This window comes from Mustela nigripes, chromosome 2 (assembly GCF_022355385.1).
Source record: "Mustela nigripes isolate SB6536 chromosome 2, MUSNIG.SB6536, whole genome shotgun sequence".
Taxonomy (NCBI): Eukaryota; Metazoa; Chordata; class Mammalia; order Carnivora; family Mustelidae; genus Mustela; species Mustela nigripes.
The window spans coordinates 216,115,242-216,137,230 of NC_081558.1; the positions used below are offsets into that span (position 1 = coordinate 216,115,242).

Below are 21,989 nucleotides of genomic sequence, written 5' to 3' on the forward strand. Positions count from 1 at the left end.
CGAAGGTCACAGAGCACAAAGGTCACGTTAGCCGAGGCCCCCGGCAGCTTGTGGAGGAGCTGGAGGCAGGAGGTTCCAGACGTGGAGGGGCAGAAAGGTGCTCCTTCTTTTGGCTCTGCGGGTGCCGCCAGAAAGAAGAGCACCGAAGGCCCCCACCTCCCGTTGGGAGTTTCCACCCAGGGACCCGTGGAAGGGCGGGGCGTCTCGGTCAGGCAGGAAGTCAAGGTGGCATCCTGTCCCCTCCTGTTCAGGTGTTCAGGTCCCTCTGGAAATGAAAACACAGCTGTCACCTTCTCTCACCCTTCAGGCCGACCCCCCACCCTGAGACGGAGCAGGCACCCACATTTGGCCCCGAGTGAGCATGGACAGGTCCCCGCCCTGCATGGGGGACACAGCTGGCCTCTGCTAGAGGAGGCCTGACCGGGGGTGCTTTCCCTAGCCACCACGTGGCCTTTCCAATGCTCACAGTGAGGTCCTAAGCCCGGGTTTGGATCAAAACAGGTTTGTTTTCTGGCCCCTGTGCAGAGCACAGTGGATGAAAGCAGGCAGTCCCGTGTCAGCGGATGACCGGGCCAATGTCCCTGGACCCGTGTGGGCCCTTGGAAGGCCCGTGGGAATAGTCAAAAGAAACAACCAAAAATGCAGACCTTTGGAGAAGCTCCCATGGGAAGGGAAGCCTCTTCTGGGTCTTCCCCTCTCCCCGAACATCTGAAGAGACTTGCTAAAGGGCGACTCTCACACTGGCCCTCAGGGGACCCGAGGCAGCCGGTGGTGGTGTCTCAGGCCTCCAGGAGGCCCCCAGCCGCCATCCGTGCGTCCCTCGTGGACGTGCTCATCAGGGCAGGGGGAGCACAGATCCAGGTGCGGGGAGGGGACGGAAGCTCTTTGTAAGCCCTCCGAGGTAGACACGGGCTCCCCACCGGCGCTCCCCAGAGTCTTCCCTTGAAGGCCCGGTGCATCAGAATCGCCAGGGCCCTCACCGCACACCCCCGACCACACGGGGCTCCTGGGGGTCCTCAGCGCGCACCTGTTTCCAGCTGGACTTTCATGACAACTAGCTTGGCGCGAGCACCGTCTGTCCCAGAGCGGGGCTGCGTGGAGGGAGCCGTTCTGCGGCCTCTGTGGGTGACCTCCCTTTCCTGCCCTCCATGCGCCGCTCCCACGGCCATCTGTACCCCAGGGGTTCCGCCTGAGAGGGGGTGGGGTGTGGGGGGTGCTGCTCTTGCAAACGTCTGTTCTCTTGTTTCCAAAGAGGTTGATGGGTTTGGGCTGAATTTTGTGCTTAAGGGTGTTACGTGTCCCTCAGGGGTGCTCCCCGGCTCACAAAACGAGAGCCAGCACGCGTTTCTGGAGAAGGCTTGCCTTCCAGCACGGCTTTGCCAGGGGCCGGCCCCGGGGTAGGAACTATCCGAGCCTACAGAGGATGGACAGTGCGGTGGCACAGTGGGGCCAGGAGTCAGAACAGGCCTCAGCAGGGACGGGGCAGCCCTGACGCAGCTTTTCCTTCAAAGCAAAAATTCCCAGCGGAAGCAGAACACAACGTCCAGGGCCCAGGAGAGGCTTGATGCCTTCCCTGGTCTGTTGTTTCCGGTTGAAAGGAGCGTTTTACAAGGTCTTTGATGGAGGGAAAGGAGCTGCTGGAGAACCGCTGGGGGGTGGGGGGGGGCGGGGCAGGGAAGGGGGCGGGGGAGGGTCGGCTTGATGAGGTTGTGAAACGGGTCCTGGAGCATCAGAGCCTCCAGGTGTGGGCTCCACAGCTCCCCGAGGATGCTTGTCCACTTGAAAATGGTTAACTTTATGTCACGTATATTTGGCCATAATTTTAAAAACAAAAAGGCAAATCCCATGTTCTTTGAAACGAGGCCAAGGCGTGGTGGGGCTCAGCCTGGGAGGGCAAGTCAGCACCTGTGCGCGGGGGGTCCCCAAGGTAGCAGGCCGCGCTGCTGGGGCTTCCTGCGCGGCCCGGCCCGCTGCCACTCCGGCCTGTCCCCCCAGGGGACGCCGCCCCCCTCCCACCCCGTCACCCTCGGCACTCCCTTCTCCTGCCCGCCCTGCCCCGCACAGAGCCTTGCCTGTGCGACTGGCCATGCTCACGTCCGACACCCAGAGGCCACAGGGCACCTCTCGCTGGACCAGCCCAGGCAGACCCGGGGCCACAGAGAAGGACGCTGGAGGCGAACGACCGGGACCAGTGCCCGCGGCACCCACCTCCATCTGCTCGTGAATCCAGTCCAGGAAGGAGGTGATGCGCGTGTAGACCCCGGGCTTGTTGACGTCGGCACAGCCGATGCCGAAGCTCGTCGCCCCCACCAGCTTCCACAGCCTCCGCTCCTGACACACCAGCGGGCCCCCGCTGTCGCCCTGGGTGGCGAGGAGAGACGCACTGTGGGGGTGTCCCTTGTCCCCCTCCAGGATCCACCCCCTTCCCATCATGAACCCGGCTCTGGGCTCCCACCCCTGTCTCCGAGGACTCCCGCCGGAAACCCCGAACAGAGGAGTCGGCCCCCCAGGGATCGTCTCCCCAAGCTGTGTCGCTGCCAGATTCTAGAGGCGCTGACCCCGTGAAGGTCGAGGCAGATGGACACAGCCTCGGAAGCAAACTAGAGGGAGGGTCTGCCTGGCCGGGCGGGAACCCCGCGGTGTTGGAGTTTCGCTCACTGAGGCTCTGGAGGCCAGACTGGCCAGTCCCCACCCGCCTACAGCCCCCCGGTGCCCCCCTGCAAACCCCGAGAACCAGGGCTGGGAGCGGGAAGCACCCTGAGACCGCTCCTGCCGCCCGCACACAGGCAGAACAGGAGCGCCGGGTCACTGGGCCACCGGCCAGAAAAGGGAGTGCTATCTTGAGCAAACGTCTTCCCCACACCCTGTAAATTTGCTTTTCAGCCAGTCACAGGGAAATGCTGGCCGTGGCCCGTCCCACGGGCTGGGTCACTGTCCAGAGCCCCCCTGCTGCTGGGGCACCCGGAGGTCCCCAGGGGCCCCTACCTGACAGCTGTCCACACCGCCCTTCAGGTAGCCGGCACAGAGCATGGAGGGCGAGATGATGCCACCATACACGTCTCTGTGGTTGCAGATCTTGTTGGACAGCAAAGGCACGGCTGCGTGGTTGAGGACGGGGGAGCCGTCCCCTGTGTCAGAGAGAGGGCAGTACCTGCAAAGGGGCCCTGCTGGGAATTCAGGGCACCCCCGGGACGGGGCCACGCCCCACACTCTGGTGGCAGAAGAGGCCACTCCTGGAGGCGGCCAGCACGTGGTCCGCGGCAAGCTCCCCGATGAGCAGGCCGGGCAGCTCTGCTGCTTCACGTCTGGACCGCGCACTCCCCTAAAGTGGCCAACGCAGGAGGAGGTGGGACGGCAGAAGCCATCAGGGACCCCCCGGGATCCACCCCGGGCCACGCGCTCCACCCACACCGGCCTGTTCGGTCCTCAGAACAATCCAGGCTACAGAAGGGAAACGGAGGCCCATGAAGGACACGGGCTCCGGGGCCCGCAGAAACTTGGTGTGGTCAGCAGAGAAGTGTCCTCCCAAAGGCGTCTAGGTCACCTTCCACGGCAGAAGGGCCCTGAGATGGGGACACGATCCTGGGCTGTCTGGTGGGTTCTTAATGGTACCACAGGCGTCAGAGCAGACGTGAGAGTGGGGCGGAGGTCAGACGGGGGTGGGGAACGGGGGACACTGCCTGGCCTGCTGTGAGGACAGAGGCAGGACCAGCAGGCAGCCCCTGACCCTAGAAAAGGCCAGGAAACGGACCCTCCTTCAGAGCCTGCAGGAGGGACCAGCCTGACCTCCGGACCGTAGCCACCATGTTCCTGGGGTCGAAACCAGTGAGTCTGGTCTTGCTGCCACAGCAATAGGAAACGACACACCCACTCTTGGGTCAGCCCCACCACCGACCCGAAGGGATCCGCACCTCTAACCTGATCTGTTTGCAACCGGGTATCTTTACGCTCTACAGGCCAAAAGCAGGGCACACGTCTCGCACGTGTCAGCAGGAGGGTGCGGGTCCGCACTCCTCAAACCCACATTCTTAGAGTTCTCTGAGTGCGAGCCGCACACCGTCTTCTGCGCGGGCTTCTCCACTCCACCCACGCCCCACGTGCCCAGGCCCACCGCCCAGAGCTCGGCTGAGAATGCCGCCTGTCCCTACTTGCCCTGCAGGACCAAGCGAAGTGACAAACTAATCTTCTGACACCGCAAGTCCTGAGAAACAAGGTGCAGAGGCTGTGGAAGCCCAGACCTCCCTCCGTCCGGTCACGGGAGCCCAGGCAGGGGCTCAGCTCCCATCTCCCCAGGCTCCTCGCCCTCACGATGGCCACGAAGACGACGTCCTGCCGAGGGGCTGCTGCGAGGAGCCGGCAGTGTCGTACGGAGATGCCCAGCTCAGCACCAGTACGTGCTGGAGCGGAGCTCAACTGGTCCGTGGAGGAAGACTCCAATACGGACAAGAGGACACGGCTGGACAGGGGGACGAGACCCTGCCCTGGGGAAGAAGACCGACCCGGCAGATCTGGGGAAGCGCCGTGTGCCGGGGACATTCAGGGAGGGGGAGACTCCACTAATAAGCCTTAGAAGGAAAATACTGAACTTGCTGTACTGGGGTGAGTGGGACCCCCCCCAAACCATGTTCACCTGCAAACTTAGCACGTGCCTTATTTGGAGTAGGGTCTTTGCAGGTGTAACCAAGGTAAGAACCTCAAGATGAGGTTGTCCTCATCTTAGGGTGGGCTTTAAGTCCAAAGATGAGTTTCCTTCTAAGAGAAAGGGAAGAGAGACTTGCCACACAGGACTGGGGGTGGGGGCACAGGAAGATAAGGCAGAGACTGTAGGGTTGTGTCTATGCCAAGGACGGCTGGAGCCATCGGCAGCTGCAGGAAAAGCCAGGGGCTGCTTCTTCACCCTTGGAGTCCCGGGAAGGAACCAGCCCTGAGACACCTTGATCTCAGACTTCTGAGCTCCAGAGGGAATGAGTCCTGCTGGCTAAGCCCCTCTGTTCGTGGAGCTTTGTTACAATAGCCAACGCCCCCCTTCAAGGAACTCCTACCTTTCCTACCAGAAGGAAAGGAATTGATGGAAAACCTCTGAGTGATGAGCACAGGGGTGCCCCACGCCGACGGAAGGACGGGCTGGGTTCCAGGGCATGCCCTCTTCTCACTAGGATGACGACTTCCCTTACGAGTGTAGACTAAGTTGCCGTACGTCTGCTTCCGCTAATGAAATAAGAGGTCTTCCAACCTCTCACAAGAGGAAAATTCCTCACCGGTTACAGACGGAGGCTTTCTGAATAAGCCTTGGGAGGGGTTCTCTGTGGGCTCCTTATGTGCTTTGCTAGCCCAGTGGGGAGGAGGAGGGAGAACCGCCGACGATCTAGTGAGCGTCTTCCCAACACGGGGTGTCCCCCGTGCTCCTTTCCTGTTTATTTCTCTCCAGGCAAAGTCTGCAATTTCATGCCCCAAGACAAATAGAACCATGACTGACCCACAACCACTGTGCTGAGAGCGTGTGTCCGGCAGCAGACCCATACCCCCTGCCTGGGACGTGTGGCCTCCCCTGGGGACGCCACCCAGGGACACGAAGGGCAGCACGTCATGGTGGGCGTCCAGCCCGGGCCTCAGGCCTCTGGGCCCCCTGGACGTGGAACCTTGACTTCGGGTGACTGACCTCCATCCTCTGTGGCTCCCCATCCTGACGTCCAGCACATTTTTCCATCCGGAAAGTTCTCTTCGGAGTTGGGCAGGCAGACGGGCTGGATCGCGGCTGTTGCAGGGGGAGACAGCAGCCTTGAACTCAGCTGAAGCACTCGTCCAAGAAAACAGTCCATGTCCCCAAAGTCCACCTCTCTGAGGAGCTCAAACGACCTCCCAAAGAAAGGTCAAGCCCTTGACTGGTCTGAAAGCTACAGGCAGAGTCAGATTGGGACCGAGGGCCCTCACCCGCCCGCTGCTGGTCCGGACCACACCGCGTCGCCACGAAACATCCCCTGGTGCCTGCTGTGGTCCTGCCTAACCCACCTGGAGGCCAGAAGCTGGCCTGTTCCCGCGGGCGGCGTCACAAACACCCTGCAGCAGAGACAGGGTCACGGCTGCCGCGAGGCTGTCTCAGGAACACGGTGGGTGACGCGCTAAGCATTTCCGCACGGGACCGTAATGGAAAGACAGAGAAGTCGTCGGCACTCACCTAGTTTTATCAAAGTGCAGACTTCAGCCCCTCGTTTTTATAACCAAGAACCACTAATAACAATAACCAAATGTCACCGTTACAACTTCTCTTTGCTTCTCCAGAAACACGCATTCTAGAGCATTACAAGAGAACACTCGGGGCGCGGTGTGGTGAACACGTGGACCCTGGACCAGGATTCCGCGGCATCGGAGCCCGTTCAATACGCCTGTGCCAACACTCCACATGGCGTGTGCTGGGCAAGGCGAAGGGGCTTGGGTGTGCTTAAGAGTAGGGTCCTAATCCTTTGTCTCTGCAAGACGTTTGGAAGATCTATCCCATGTGCTCTGGTATAGAATAAGCTCCTGGGCAGGGAGGAACTCTGAGCCCACGGGGCCAGAGACCCCCCTTCTACCGCCTAGAGGCACCCCTAACCTGGCCTGGGCAAGTCCCTCTCATCTCCAGTGGCACCAGTAGGAAGAACGTGGTCCCAGCATGAACCGAGCTGACCAAAGTCGGACCACAGGTCTCTAAAATCAGATGTCCACAGAAGCACGGTGCACAACATAGGCAAGTCACGCGCGGGAACCGCGACGGGCACCTCCTGCGGAAGCTGAGGAGATAAACGGACCCGGCGTCTCCGGACGCGGTAGCCCGATGTCCAGAACGCCGTCGAAAATTACGTGTCATACCAAGAACCAGGAAAACCACGACTTCAGTGAGGAAAGGTGATCCCCATGGCCAGCGGGGAAACGTGTGAGCCCCTGGAACCGCCCGGCAAAGACCGCCAAGGGGCTCCAGAAAATGGCTTCCAGGGGTGACTCCAAACTCTCCTGAGAGAAGAGAAAGCAGCAGAGCGGGAGGGAACCCCGACGTACCGCTGAAGGTGAGCGGCCCGGCCAGCTTCATGAGCGCGATGTCATTTCCCAGCCTCTTGGGTTTGTACTTGCTGTGGTAGATGATTTTCTCCACCAGATGGGAAGGGGCGGGACTGTCCAGCAGGGACACCAGCCCCACCTGGATCGTCCAGGACTTGGGGAGATACAGGCTGAAATGACAAGGCGGAGAGTGAAGCAGGGGCTCCCCCAGAACGTTAACCCGGGGACCTCAAAGGACTGGAGATGCAGGGCCAGGCGGGTGGCAGAGACGGCCGCGCTCCCTGCCTGCGGATGCTCCGCCCTGACCGAGGGTCCCGCGCCCAGCAGGAGCAGAGACCCGCCCGAACGGCCCGCAGGCAAGCCTCGGCGCCTGCGTCTCCGGACTTCTCAGCGTCCCAGGGGTCCGTCAGAGCCCGTTCCCCGCAGAGCCCGTTCTCTGTCAGACAGCAGCCAAAACAGAAACAAAAACGGAGAATTCTCCTCTGTGCTTGGGAATCTTCCTCTGGTTTTTTCCCTGTGCTCAGGTCCCCCGAGACACAGCCTGGGACCCCGGTGCCCACGCGGCCGGAGCCCCCTTTCACTCTCGTGACCACAGCAAGCTCCCCGTTAAGTAGCAAGAGGGAAGCTGGTGGTTTCCCTCCGGGATGGAAGATTCAGCCCCGAGCTTTCTACCTTCTCTGTAGGAGTAGCAGGTCTGACATCCTTAGAATGACCTCGGGGTCACCGGTCACAGCCAGCAGCGAGAGCGATGGGTGCCCTCTGCGGGACAATCTGGCCGGCTTCCCGGCTCTCTGGAGCTGCTGCTGACCGCCGGAGCCGACCCCAGCCTAGCGCCCCCCCAGTGCAGGCCGGGGTGCGCGGGCGATGGGGACTCACTCATAGACACAGTGCGCGGCGGTGACAATCCACACGGGGGTGATGACGGAGCCCCCACACAGGTGGTAGCCCTGGAACTGAAGGCTGGCCTGCCACGGCCACTGCATGAGCGAGGACGCGTTTCCACCCACGATGCGCGAGCTGTAGCCCGTTCTCAGACCACAGACTGCAGAGGGAGAAGGAGGGCCGGGGGTCGATCCCACAGACCTCTCTGGGGACCTGCTGCCACCGCCACAGACTCCCCCCACGCCCGTCGGCCTCGCAGAGCTCACAGCGCAGGGGGAGAGGGTAGGAGCAGAGGTAGGGGTGCAGGGGGAGGAGCCGGTGCTGGCCGCACCCTTCACCGTGAGGCCCGTGACCCCAGTAGGACCACAACTCGCCAGGTGTGTGGGAACCTTGTGCAGCCCTCTCCTCAGTAATGCAGGGCTCGTGGGCACCTGCCTGACTCCAGACCTCACCCCTGCAGTGTGGACACCAGGCAGGGAGCCCGGGGCTCTGACCCGCCTGGGCCCACTCCTCCTTGAGGTGGGCAGGGGGAGAAAGCGACAGCGAGTCAGGCAGCCGGAGCCACCATGGTGACAGGGCCTCACGGACCACGGTCCTGTCTGCCGCTGAGGAGCGGCTCCGGCTGCCTCCCCCCTGCCCACGGGAGGCACACTGTCCTCCTCCATCAGGTGGGGTCCGCGGGGCTCCCCGCTGGCACCCAGGATGCGGGACCCCAGCAGACCCAGCAGGCGGGGGAGACGGAGTGCGCGAGCGAGCGCAGCTCCGGCTCCTCTGCCCTGCGAGATGGCTCACCTGTGCACTGCAGGGTGACCGCCCGGCCTGAGGCGCAGCCCTCCCTGAGGAACAAAAGAGGGGCTTGCGGTAAGTGCCGGCGGGTGAGCCCTTTTCCAGTCCTGGGGTCAAAGAAACACGGACTCTATTCCCGGGCAATTTTAGTCCGTATTTTTTTAAAAAATGCACGCGAGTGAGGTCACACATTCATCCCAAAACTTTTGGCCACAGTGCAGTGCTGTGCATGTGGCAGGTGACCACTTCTGAGCTCTGCGCGGCTGAGGACAGGACGCGCGGGAGGGGCTCTATGACAGAAACATCACTGCCGTCGGCCGCAGGCCAGCTTCACCCCGGGCTTGGGCTTCTTCGCCGGCCCCTGGAGGACACAGAGTGCCCTTAGGGCAACGTGGCAGCCTCTCCTGGCGCCAAGTCCTTGCAGCCTGGATCACACTGCTGTCCCCTCGCCCTGAGAAATGACACATGCTCGCCCTTGCATGGGGGAGGGGCGCAGGGAATGTGCTCCGCTCACAACCCACCCTGTCCCTTTGTGACTCGTCCTGCCTGTAGAGCCCCAGTCCTCTCGTACGACCATGCAAGAAAACGGGGGCATCACCAGACCAAGGTTTTAGGACCTAAGCGATGAGCTGTCCCCACAAATTGCACGTGGGTCCCCGAGTGGCAATCAATTACGGGATGGACAGGCTGACAAGCTGTTGTTTCCCAGAGCGGAGGACACGCTCCTGGGGTTTAGTCCCACGTGTCAGGAAGAGCCTACGGGGACGGGACGCCTGACTGTAGGGGCAGGGGACACGCTAGGCTGAGGGTACCGTCACTTACGGGCGCCTCATCTCACCTTTCTCGTGAGTCCTCGGGGGAAACACGGAACGCGAACGGTAAACGTTACCGAACTTTCTAATACTTTCTAGTTTCCTTGCCCCTCCGCCCCGTCCGCGCACGCCCCTGCTGCCCACGATGAGAACAGCAGGACGCACGCGGTGCCCCTTCCTCCCCCTCTGTCGGGCCCCATCTGCCGTGCGGGGCTGGGTTCCCGCATCCCGCCTGGTGCTCCCTCCCTCCAGTCTAAGCAGGGCGGCCGAGCCCCCGCCTTGCATTGGGAGAATGACACTCTCGCAGCCCTTGGGTCCTTGCGGGGCCGTGCACGGCTCAGCAAAGCCCGCGGGGACGCTGTGCAGACGACCGCCCTGCCCGGCCGCTCACCTCGCGTACACAGAATGGTGCAGAGCTGTCACCTTGTCGTCGGGCAGGAGATGATTGATGGACGCAAAGTCCTCCCGGAGCCGCTCCTCGAGCGAGCCCACGCTGAGGGTGTCCGAACTCACGTAGCTGCAAGCACAGCGCAAACGCGGACCCGACGCGGGATGCACTCCGGGCGCCGAACAGCCAGCGCTCAGTCCCGGGGCTACCCGGGTCCTACCGGGCCATGTCGGTCCCTCCCCTCCATCCATCAGCAGCTCCGTTGCCGGCTTAGGAAGCCACTGCAGACCTTGTACTGTCTGGGCCCACAGACCACCGCGCCCCCACCCCACTCGCAAGTCTCTTGGGTCCTTGTGGGGCCCCCACAGCCCCTTGACCCACTGCAGGCTCCCGACATGTGCCAGGGAGACCAGTCCCTGTTGTAGCCACGCCCCACCTCGGTGCATCCAGCTGAACTGACCCTTCTTGGCCTGACACGAGCCCCAGACAGAGCAGAACACAGAACTCGGTGGAGGATTTTCGGGCGGGATCAGAGTGGGGGTGCCGAGCACCCAAGGGCCATAGGTCATAGGTCGGGGACAACAAAAGCCAGAGCAGGGCTGGGTGGGGGGGGGGGTCCCACTGGAGAGAGATGAGCACAGAAGGAAAAGGCTCAGGGCGCCCCAGCAAATGATGAAAGTGTCAAGAAACAGGTCTCGAGAACAATGGTAAAGAGGCCATGGTCTTTAAAAAAAAAAAAAATCAGGTGATTGAGGAGTTAGGAGACGGGTGACAAGCTTCCTCCCCTTTCCTCACGGAACGAATGAGACACGAAGCAGGTGGTTGTTTCGCTCACGAGCACACCGGTTTCTCAAACAGGATTGCATCCCGCTACGGAGATGCTCTGGGCGGGGGGAGTAGATGCAGCCGAGGTTCCCAAAGTCTGGGGGGCAAGGGCCCTCCCAGCGCTGGTGGTGACGGTTCCGCCACCGACAGGGCAGGCGCTCGAGGATGAGCTCCCGAGACGAGACAGAGAGCTGTGGGACGCACGGGGCCCCCGAGGGCCACCCCGGGATCCCCAGAAAACGGCCCAGTCTGCAGGAGGTCGTGACCATCCCAGCGGCCAGCTCTCCCAGGACGTTCCCGTGCGCCCGGCTCGCTCCGTCGCGCACCGCCCCCCACCCTTCAGAGCAGGTCCTGCTGTTGTCCCTGTGTCCGAGGCCGAGTCAGGGGACTGGGCTGAGGACCGGGGATCTAACCCAGGCCATCCTGCTTGACAGTCTCTCCCCTTTGGCTGCCACCACAGACAGCGGACATGGGATTCGGCCGGCAGAGATCAAAGAAGGGCTTTCGGGAGAGGAGCAGCAAGGAAAAGTCACTCTCGGAATGGCAGCGTCGACGTGGAGGGCAGAGCCGGTTCTCGGGGAGGGAAGCAGGCCGTGCTGAGGGGCCGCCTCGGGAAACGGCGTTGGCTAGACTCCCCCCGAGGGCGCACGCGGAGGGCGGGAGGGACCGTCTCTGGGTGGGCGGACGGGAATCTGAGGGAGAGGAGTCTCGGGGCCCTACTGCGTGGGAGAGGGGGCTGGGGGCTCAGGGGAAGGAAGGGGGAGCCTTCCGGGAGGGAGAGGGAGCTGGGGAGTAGTAGGGACACCCCAAAGTCCAAGAAAGGGCCCCTGGAGGGAACAGAGGTGCCTGGGGAAGCTTTCCTCGGTTCACAGAGGTGGTGGTATGTGTAGATGTGCGCACAGGTGTGTGCGTGAGGTGTGTGAGTGTGCACGGGTGCGTGAGGCGTGTGAGTGAGCACAGGTGTGTGCGTGAGGCCTGTGAGTGGGCACGGGTGCGTGACTTAGTGTCTGTGCAGTGTGGGTATTGTGCATGCGTCCATACGAGTAGTGTAGCTGTGCGTGCGTGTGGTACGTGCGTGTGCGCGTGGGCTGCGAACCCCGTCCTCCCCGTCTGTGGGGCGTGCCATCCACAGCCCGTGTGTGGGGCTCAGCCGCTGTCCCCAGCTGGACCGAGCTGACTCCTGAATGCAGGCTGTCACGAGGTGAGAGGGACGTGGTCTAGGGACATGGGCTGGGGGACGCTGGGGTGCAATGGGCACCGGAGGAAGGAGCAGAGATATGCCCCACATCTGAACATCGAGACTCCCTGGACTTCAAGCGGTTTCCGGCTTTGATGCCGGGGTCGGGGGACTGGGCAAGGACACGGGGACTCGGGCACCAACGCCCAGGAGCGTGGGAACACAGAGAGCCCACTTTGAACCCGGGGCCAAGAGCAAAAGGGGCTGGGGTGCCGTGGTGGGAGGCCACGGAGGGCAGCGTGGTCGGGGGTCCGAGGAGGGGCCAGCAGAGAGAGGTCAGACGTGTGTCCCCTCAGTGCACAATGTCCCAGGACAAAACCAAACACTGAGAAGTGAAGACCCCGCTGCCAGGCCTGTCCCTTCGACATCTTTCCAAATAACTGTTGGGAGGGACTGAGCTTTCACTATATGGTGGGTGTTTCCAACTTGGTCCTTTGGGGCGCCTTGGAAGTGTGCGTGACCGCCTGGGGTCCGCCAGCACCCGGTGCGTGGGGGCCCTGTAGGTGCCCTGTGGCTGCAGCCCGAGCCGCTGGGGGCTTAGTCTTTGGCTCGGAAGTTCCTTGTTTCCTGTGTGCATCTGGGGTCTGGGGTCCTGTCCCGACCATGAGACACCCCCAAACATGTCCCTTCCCATGTGACCCTGACAGAACCACTTAGCGTGCGAGAGCCTAGTGTGTGCACCGGGGGATCAGGGATGATACCGAGGTTGGCTTGGGGGTGCGCTGTGATGGTGGGCAGCGGCACCCCATCCATGCCCCCTAAAAGGAGGCTCTCTCTCCCCATCGTCACCACAATCAAATGCTTTACCCATCCGCGGGAAATGTCCTTGAAGTTACCTTGGAAAGCCCAGCTGGGCACAGGCGACGTTAGCGTGGTGACCTCTCCAGTCGTCAGAGCACACGGTCCTCCAGGCAGCAGCTGTGAAAACCTGCAGCACGGCGCTCTGGCCGCTCACACGGACTGCCCGGTGCACGGGAGGAAGGGTCTGTGAGCCGCCCACGGGGCCTGAGCATGGGCGCAGAGGTCTCTCTGCAGCTCGCTCAGGTCCCCGCCCTGCTAAATCGACCTGCCCCTCCCCTGAAGCACCCCCACCCTGCGGGGCCGCCCCAGCTCCTACGGCCTGGACCCCGAGCTCTCTCCCTTCCACCCCTGTGTTCTCCCCAACCGAATTTTGGCCCCAAGGGACAGCCCCCGCTTTGCTCCCAGCTCAGCCGGCCCTGAATGCCAGGGGATCCCGCTGAAGGACGTGACTTGACCGCGGCATGGATCTGGGCCCATGGATCTCACTGCCCAGATGGGTAGGTCCGGTTCGGGGTGTCCTACAGGAGGAGCCTGGCCTTACCGCACCGGTACTCGTCCTCCCCGTCTCTGCAGTCGGAGACCCCGTCACATCGAGCCGTCAGGTCGATGCACTTAAAGGACGAGCGACACCTGTACTTTCCAGAACAGTCGAAGTGGACTGGGGAGAGGGGAGGACCAGGGTGTCAAGGACGGGCCGGCTTCGTCAGTGCACAACACTAACCACCATCCCCAGGCCGCCAGGCCACGAGCGTGGCCGCTTTCCTTCAGCCCAGTTTCTGTCCCAAATCCCAGCGGGTGGAGCTGCTATACCCCAATCTGGCTCAGTATGTGGCCTCGAGCCCCAGGTCTGGGGCTCAAGGTCAAGAGAAAGTGCATGGCTGTGGGCCGACTGGCTGAGCCAGCTGAGCAGGGGCTTCCGAGTGAGGACGCCTCGGCCCCCCGGTCCACCTCCTGTCATCTCCGACCCTGGGCGAGAAGAGATGGGACCAGGGATCCCACAGCGGAGCCAGGGGCCGGTTATTTGAAAGAGAAGAGGAGACAGTGTCCGTATCAGAGCCGCCCGAAGGACTCACTTTCTCGAAAGTCACATGAACCTCTTTTTAAAATAGCACGGAGGCTTGGCCCAGCGTGAATGGCCTTGTCTCCTCCTCCCGGCCCCGCACCCCGGCCCGGCCCACAGAATCGCATTTCATCAGCTGCCTCTCCACACTTCTAACTGGGCAGGCTCCTTGGTGACAAAGCCCCGAGCACGGCCAGCAGCCCTACCCCCACCCCCCGGGCCCCAGTGGGCTCCACGTTCAAGCAGGCAAAGAAAACTCCAAGTCTGCAAGCCCCAGAGATTCTGGTCTCCAGTAATTAAGGCTGGGGGGCAGCGCCCCGCCGGTGTGGGCCGTGGGGGGCTCATCAAAGTTTCAACACCTGGACAGGCATTGGAGAGCCCACTGAATAATGAATTGTACTCACTGCCCAGCCCGATGGCCAGCGCCAGTATCAGGGCAATGACCCCAATGACGATGATGGGGAAGAAACGCAGTGGCAGCAGGGACAGGATCTGCGCCGCGACCGCGTCTGCGTCTGGAAACCGACAAGGGGGTCGGGGTGGGGAGAGCAGAAAGCCGCAGAGCGGCGGATTTGAATAAGATAAAACTTGAAATTGAGCTATTCGGCCCTCCTCCCCTCAAAGCAGAGAATGTTCTGGCCCAAAGAAAGTCGCCGTAGTTAGAGCGAAGGCCATCTATCTGGGGACACACCCTCCAGAGGCTCAGCCCCAGGCTCTCCACCCCTGACCCAGCTGAGACCGTCCCGGGTTAGGGGATGGCATTACTGACCAAAACGTGTCCCCCCCCCCCCGCCCCATCCACCCTGCGGTATGTTGAAGTGTGGACCCCCAGGACCTCAGAATATCGTCTTATTTGGAAATGGAGTTTTTACAGGGGCTGTCGAGTTAAAACAAATAATCGTGTGGGTCTAATCTCATTTCACTTGTGTCCTTTAGAAAGGGGACATTTGAACCCAAAACAGACATGCCCAGAAGGGAGTAGTGTGAAGAGACACAGGCAGGACACCATGTGAAGGTTCAGGCAGAAAGGGGGGTGACAAACCTACAAGCCAAGGAACCGCAGATGATCAGCAAACACCAGAAGGAGGGTTTCCCTGTGGGTTTCAGTGAGAACACAGCCCTGCTGGCACCTGGGTTTCGGTCTTCTGGTCTCCCGAACCATGTGACAATAGACCTGTGTTCTTCTAAGCCACCTAGTTTGTCGTCCTCTGTAGTACAGGGGGCAAGTGGAGCCCAGGTGCCCAGAAATGCTTTCCCACAGAGGACAGTGACCTGTACGGGTGACCCATAAAACCCAAACAGGGTTCTCTGAGAAGAGGGAGGGCTGGGACCTCTAAGATGGTCACAAGGTGATGTAGCAGCCCGTTCTCCGTGAGTCTTGAGCATGGCAACACAGACAACCTTGTCCCAGACCGTCTCTCAGAGGATGCTTTGCAGAACAAGCAGCCTTCGAAGACAGAGATGACATCTCTCTCCAGAGCAAGGAGCAGGCCTGCTTACTTTCTGGCTTAACAAATGCAATGTCTTCCTTTGGGACAAATTGTGTACAGGTCAGCTTCCAGTTCGTTAAGAAAGATTTGAGTTGGCCTTGGTTCTGGGTTCCTTTGTGTGCTACAGACCCCCCCACCCCCACCCCGGGCATGCAGTGTGTCCCTGGGCTATTCCACGTCACCTTCATGGGACTTGGCAGGCACGGGGAACTGACTTGAACAGGACGCACGTGCCGTTCATGCCGTAATAACATCCTCCGTGTCTGAGCTGGGAGTCTCTTGTCTTCTGCCAGCATCCACCAACTGGGCGGGCTGACTTATTAGCTTGCAAGTAAGGTAAACCCCAGACCTGTCCCAGCTCTTGCCGAAGAACCAGGCAGATGGGATGCTATACAAGCATTACGATGCCCAAAATTATGAGCATCTGTGAGCAACTAGGAGAATTTCCATCAGCACTTTTATTCCAAGGAGAACATGCCATGTCCTGCAAATTATCTCACCAGACCTGAAAATACATCCATGCCACGGTTGTCCCCACGTACACTGAGGAAGGTGGGAATGTGGGAGGGGGAGACGGCTTTCTTCACAGCACGTGGTTACTCGCGACAGAACATCCCTTTCTCTCCTACCCTAGTCTTAGAGATGTTGAGCTGAGAGATCTCCCACGGAAAGCTTCAGAGATCTCCCCCTGCCTGTCTTTGGAAACCCAGAGCTTCACCCTCTCGCAATGAAGGGTGTGCTTATAAAATGGCCAATATCATTCAGGGCTACTTGAAAAGGAGGGAATTTGAAGACAAAAATGGGGGGAAGGAGGGGGGAGAGGAGAGGAAGAAGAGAAGAGTAAGAGAAGGAATGAGGAAGAGGGAAGGGAGAAGCGATTAAGGAGAATAAGAAAGGCACGTGCTCCGTGGCCTGACGGATTCAGAATGAAGAGGGCGAGGCAGAGGGCAAGGTCTTGTCTTGGCCAGGATGAGTAGGCCGTTTGCTCTGCAGCTGTGTTCTCAGAGCCTAGACCAACACCTGGTGCCCAGCAGTCCTTGATGAAGACCCCTGACCCTTGAACAATGCAGGTTTGAACTCTTTGGGTCCACTCACACGTGGATTTTTAGTAGTTCCATGTATTTTCTCTTCCCTAAGATTTTCTTTTCTCTCGCTTACTTTATCGTAAGAATGCAGTGTATAATACATGTAACACACGAGATACTTGTTAGGTGAGTGTTTATGTGATCAGGAAGGCTTCTTGTCAATCAGTAGTAGGCTATTAGTAGGTAAGTTTTGGGGGAGCCAAAGGTTATACGTAGATTTTTTACTAGGTGGGGAGTCAGCAACCTAACCCCACCCCAGTGTTGTCCAAGGGTCAACTGTATCAGTAAATTGCATGAATGGCTGACATCGTGAGAACGGAGGTTGTTTTATCTCAACAGGAGAGACCAGTTCCCTTCAGGACAACCAATTCGTGGTCTTGGGTTAACAGACCAGTTTCTTCTTTACAGCCTTCCCCACCCCCGGAAGCCTGAACCAAATTAAGAACTCTCCTTCCCGAGAACCCACATTCCCTTACACTTTAAAAATCTGCAGGAACCCCAAGAATGACCTTTATCACTCCAATTGCTGTGTCTAAGAGTTAGATTCAGGAAATTCATCCTAATTATAGACCCAAAGATTGGTACTCGGTGAGAACCTTTGTATCATTCACATTTGCCTCCTTACAGGTGTCCTGCCATAGTGTCCTGTGGTGTCACCATGGCCCCGCTCCCCCTCCTTGTTCTGTCTTTGAGGGCATGAATGAATGGATTGAAAGCCAAATGCATAGCACTTCCTCAAAAAAGAAATGCAAATGATCGACACGCAGGAAAAAAACCTTCACCCTCTCTGGAGATTTGAAAAACTGCCAACCAAATGTAACGACATCTCAACCTCACAATATTTATTATGACTGCGGTTAGGGCATCCCCACTGCAGTCCAAGGTGAAAGGAAATGGACCTTCACTTAGAGTCAGTCAATAGGTGTGTATGTTGCATAAACTTTTTGAGAGTCAGATGGCAATTACGAACCAAAAGTCTTGAAAATGGGTGGAATTTTTGACCTAGTAAGGCCACTTCCAGAAATTTATGTTAAGATGTCATCGTTGATGTACATAAGTTTCTATCTACATGGACAGTCAGAGAGGGGATGTGTATGATACTGATGCATAGGAAACAGCCTGAACGCCCCTCAGAAGGAACTGGTGACAAAACACATATAGCGTTAGTTCCATGACAAGGAAAGGGGGTTGGCAAACCTCCTCTGTGAAGGACCAGATAGTAAATATTTTAAACTTTATGGTCCATACAGTCTTTGTTGCTACTGCTCAACTACTATGGCATGAAGGCAGCCATAGACAATTGCTGAAATACAAATGTGTCTCTGTTCCAATAAAACTTTATTTATAAAACCAAGTAGTGGGCCACATGGTCATCAGGCCATAGTTCACAAACTCCTAAAGAATATTTAATTATTTAATGCCATGGAAAGAAGAACATGATACTGTTTCATTTGGAGGGGAAAAAAGCTTCAAAATAGAATATTCCACTTCCAACAGACAATACAGATAAGAAGATCAGAAAAAGGCAAGAAATCCAATACTAAAACACAAATTGGGTTATTTCTGAGTAATGATAAAATTCTGAGTAACTTAAAAAAAAATCTCTTTGCTTAACTGTGTTTTCTAAATTTCTATAATGAACAATACATTGCTTATTTATTTAAAGCACTACTGGATTCTCACTCCTGGAAATTAATCATGAAGAAGTGAGAAATCAGAAGTGAATACGTACAGTGTTATTCACGCTTGTATTATTTGTACTATGGAAATATTGGGAACAATTATATGTCAAATGATGACTTTTAAATTACGTGAATTACACATCTACTTGATGGAATGTTGTGATGTTATAAACAAAAGGCATTTACAAAAACCAAGTAGCACCTGGGAAAACGCCTGTCTATACCTATCCATCATGATACACCTAATGACACTAGGTCACGTGGGGGGTTCCTAGTCATCTGCAAGAATGCATACTTACGGGCAAGAACGGGAAGAGAATGAAGACAAACAAAAACCAGGTAAATCTTGGAGGTCGGATGATAGCAGGGTATTTTTTAAATTTACATTTATGCTCACTTTTTGAGCTGTACTTTTGAATAGTGTGTCCTTACCCTTACTTAAAGCCTGTCTTCCCACCTCCCATTTCTCCACAACCTCCATTGCCCAGAGGGTCTAAAAGGAATCATTAGGGCGGCCCCCACTCCATGCTTTCTGGAACCTCAGCCAGATCCCCTCAGGTGTCCCCCTTCCCAGCCCCCGAGGTCAGCATTCCTGACTGCACCTGGGAGCACCGGGACGAGTCCCACATTTGAGACCGACGTGTAAAACCATTTCTCCCTGTTGCTCAGAGCAGCTCTTGTCTTCTGCGGCTGGATTTTAATCGAGGCATCAAACACCTTCGGCAATGCCAGGCTTACTTTCAGTTTCCTGGAAGAGCTGATGGTTCTCAGGACTCCCTGGGGGACTCAGAGATTCTCCAGCGGGACCTGACCCCTCTCTCCCAGGGGCAACTGGAGCCTCCATTTCTGAAAACCTCCCCCCAGAGAATGCAAACTTCTGTCTCCAGGAGTTGGCAAGGGGCTGACCAAGGGGATGCCCCCATCTAGTGCTCCCCCCTCTCCAGGGCTCCATAAACCCAAGGAAATGCAAGCAATCGGTGTCCCTCTGAGGAAGAACACTCGGGACACTTCCCCAAAAGTCACACCACGTTCCACCTACCTGGTACAACAGGACTTATTTTCAAATCCTCAAGTCCAAAAAGTGATCTGAAGGAGAAGGGAGCCTCCGCCGCGGGCGGGTCGTTTTCCCCCATGGTGACTATCTCAGGACCTCTGAGATCCGGCTCTACCTCCACCTCCTTCACCAAAAAGAACAGACAGCATTTGCTCCTGTTTGCATTTTTAGCGTCAAGCATATCTTTGTCACGTTAAATCTTTGTAATCCAACAATCCCCATAAAGCACATTCGGTACCGATAGATCAAAACTCTTTGTCCAGGGAGAACAAATTCTTTTCATGAGCCACAGCAGGTCACAGAGAAACTTCCAGTTAACGCCGAACTATGAACTTAATTCTGCTAAAATAATGACTTTCTCACTGTGTATTCTACCGATCTTAAAATCAAAGGACTAGCCGTCTTCAGAGATATCCCCTCTTACGATTTAGAAATTACTGCAGCATTATTTTTCAGAAGATAAATCACTTTCAAAGCACTTTCTTTCTTTTTTTTTTTTTTTTGTCATTGTTCTTTGTCCCAAATAAACTCAACCCTTTGCCTGCACCTGTGGGACACCTATTGTAACCATAAGAAGTTTCTTATACTCACAGTGTCCACGCCCAAAAAATGTAGATGACACCAGGGAGGGGACAGTCACCCACAGTATTTGTAGTTTCCCATAAACACAGCCTTTCCCTGGCTCGCACAGACGTGACCTAGTTAAGGATGAGAGTATCCATGCCCTCTGGGTGCCCAGTCCCCCACACAGCAAAGGGGGGAGCAGCTAGGCACCTCTGGCTCGCACCAGCTACACTGGGGCTTTGTTTCCTCCAAGAGAATTGCACCTGTCGCAAAGCCAGAGAGGTCAGAAGCCTCCGAAAGTCATTCCTGCGGCTCTAAGAGGGGCGGAGTGAGCGAGGAAATGGCGGAATGTTCCCAAGTAAAGCCCAACTCACTTTGGGAACCTGCTTCCTTAAAGGAGGTTCCAACAGTCACATAAACATAGATCCTTAAATCACCCCTTTTAAATTTCTGTTTACTGGTTGCAGTGTTGGAGATCCAACAGGAAACTACAAAGCCGTTTAAGGCAAACTCTCTCTTCACGCTGGTCCAGGCAGTCTTAGGAAAATCGAAGCAAGGATTATGCCCTATAAATATTTATTTCCTCTCCACCTCAAAAGTGGCTCTGAAGAGAATCTTAGAAAACTAGTAAATACACACCTGCCATTTTTGCTTCTGATCCCTGCGGACACTTGCCGCGTACTATCAGCATGTGGCAAATGACGCAGCCTAACTTAACGACCAGAGTAAGGACAAGTGGTAAAATGCTTTCTGAAACCTTGAACCTAGGCACGGAAGTCCCTTCCCGAACGGGCCGTCCTTGGTCTGCTTCAGAACACGCGGCAATGTCGAGAAACCCTCTCTCAGAAGCATGACCTCTCCCCGAACCACTTTACTCACCATTTCTGGGGCTGCCATCATTAAAAGCAGAAATATTTTCCTTTTTCATTATAAAGGCCAGTGTGATGGTAAGCAGGCTGCCAACAGGTTCTTCCAATCGGGAAATACTTCCCCAAGTCACTCAGCCTTGTCGACTCAATCATCGCAAGTGGCAAATGGTATGATCGCAGGCAGCTGTGTAACCCGACCTGGATGCGGCTATCAGGTGGCCGTCGGTGGGATGACTGCAGAGACCAGAGAGGGGAAAAATGTGACCTGCCTTTAATTAGTAAGCAAGGTAAGCAAACCTTTTCAGAAACTACACATAAGAGAGTCTTTGGAACACAGATTCTCCTTTTATAAAAGAACGGATAGGTCCTGCCCAGTGCTGAGCCAGCACAGCAAGAGAGGCAGGCAAAATGCCAGCTCGGGGTGGGGGGGTTCTCCGTGTGATTGAGTCCAAGCTTAGACTCACAGCTGCTCTGGAGACCAAGGAGAGGGAGCCCAAAGGTGTTCTCACAGCACTCGATAGAGACTAGAGACACTTTGCACATTCTGTAAGGGGCCTCTCCGTCCTTAGGGATTTCTGCACACACAACACAGCTTTAAAATGTTTGATCAGGAGAGAGCATAGCCCCGCTGCTGTGGGGACTGAGCCCCTTTGGAAGTCTGGTGGAATAGAGCTAGATGCATTCATTGATTCACCAAATATTGATGGGCCATCTGCCATGAGCCAGGCACTCTAGACTCACAGCAGATGGCAGAGGGGACAAAGCCTTCACCTGTGGTCTCAGGTGATGACAGATGCTAGGAAGAGATGAGGCTGGGAGGGGCTTAGAGAGTGATCAGACAGGGGGGTGGAGGAAGACTTCTAGGAAGAAGTGGTATTTCAGTGGAGACCTCAATGATGAGATAAAGTAGGTCTTGTGAGCTAGGAGGGGAGACTGTTTTAAGCCCAGGACCATCAACTCCAAAAGCCTGGAGAATATGAGCTGGGGATCAGAAAACATATATGCTTGCAGATCGGCGGATCATGGAAGGCCTGGACCATTGGAAGGACTCTGATTTGGTTTCCGTATGACGAAAATCCACCAACGATCTGAGCAGGGCAAGGTCAGCTCTGTGCATGTGTACAGAGCATAGGGACAGAGGTGAAGTCACAAGAAGCCAGCAGGAAACTACTGAAGACCTGGGCCCCCATGGTAGTGACTTGGACCAGGATGCTGGTGGTGCGAATGGAGAACAAAAGCGGGTTTGGGGGTTGATTTTTAAAGATAGAGTGGGCAGGATTGGCCAATGGCAGCTATAGCCAGAGAGATACATTCAGCCAGTTGTGGTGTGACTCAGTTTTGTTTTCCTACCTCTCAGCACCTGTGCATGCACATCTCAATGTTTTGGGATGTAAGACCGGGAATATTTCAAGCTCACACACA

At 57.1% G+C, this 21,989-nt stretch overlaps 1 protein-coding gene across 1 annotated transcript; it reads right to left on the reverse strand.

Annotated features, from left to right (window-relative positions):
• Nucleotides 1–202: 202 nt before the first annotated feature.
• On the reverse strand, nt 203–19,228 carry TMPRSS3 (transmembrane serine protease 3). The gene is made up of 12 exons (XM_059388241.1): nt 19,120–19,228; nt 14,228–14,338; nt 13,305–13,421; nt 12,799–12,922; nt 9,904–10,029; nt 8,707–8,750; nt 7,909–8,074; nt 7,033–7,202; nt 5,660–5,755; nt 2,986–3,128; nt 2,209–2,361; nt 203–265 (listed from the first exon to the last, which is right to left on the reverse strand). The coding sequence occupies exons 1-12, from the start codon at nt 19,211–19,213 to the stop codon at nt 248–250; spliced, it is 1,362 nt and encodes a 453-aa protein (XP_059244224.1). The 5' UTR covers nt 19,214–19,228; the 3' UTR covers nt 203–247.
• Between the last annotated feature and the right edge of the window lie 2,761 nt (nt 19,229–21,989).

Excerpts from the sequence above, each read along its gene's own strand:
- TMPRSS3 (XM_059388241.1), bottom strand. The coding sequence starts at position 19,213 with ATGGGGGAAAACGACCCGCCCGCGGCGGAGGCTCCCTTCTCCTTCAGA. Across the intron at positions 7,203-7,908 it reads GCCGCGCACTGTGTCTATGA|CCTGTATCTCCCCAAGTCCT; the intron begins GTGAGTCCCCAT and ends TTGTCATTTCAG. Across the intron at positions 5,756-7,032 it reads CGGGCCGCTCACCTTCAGCG|CCGCGATCCAGCCCGTCTGC; the intron begins GTACGTCGGGGT and ends CCCCTGCAACAG.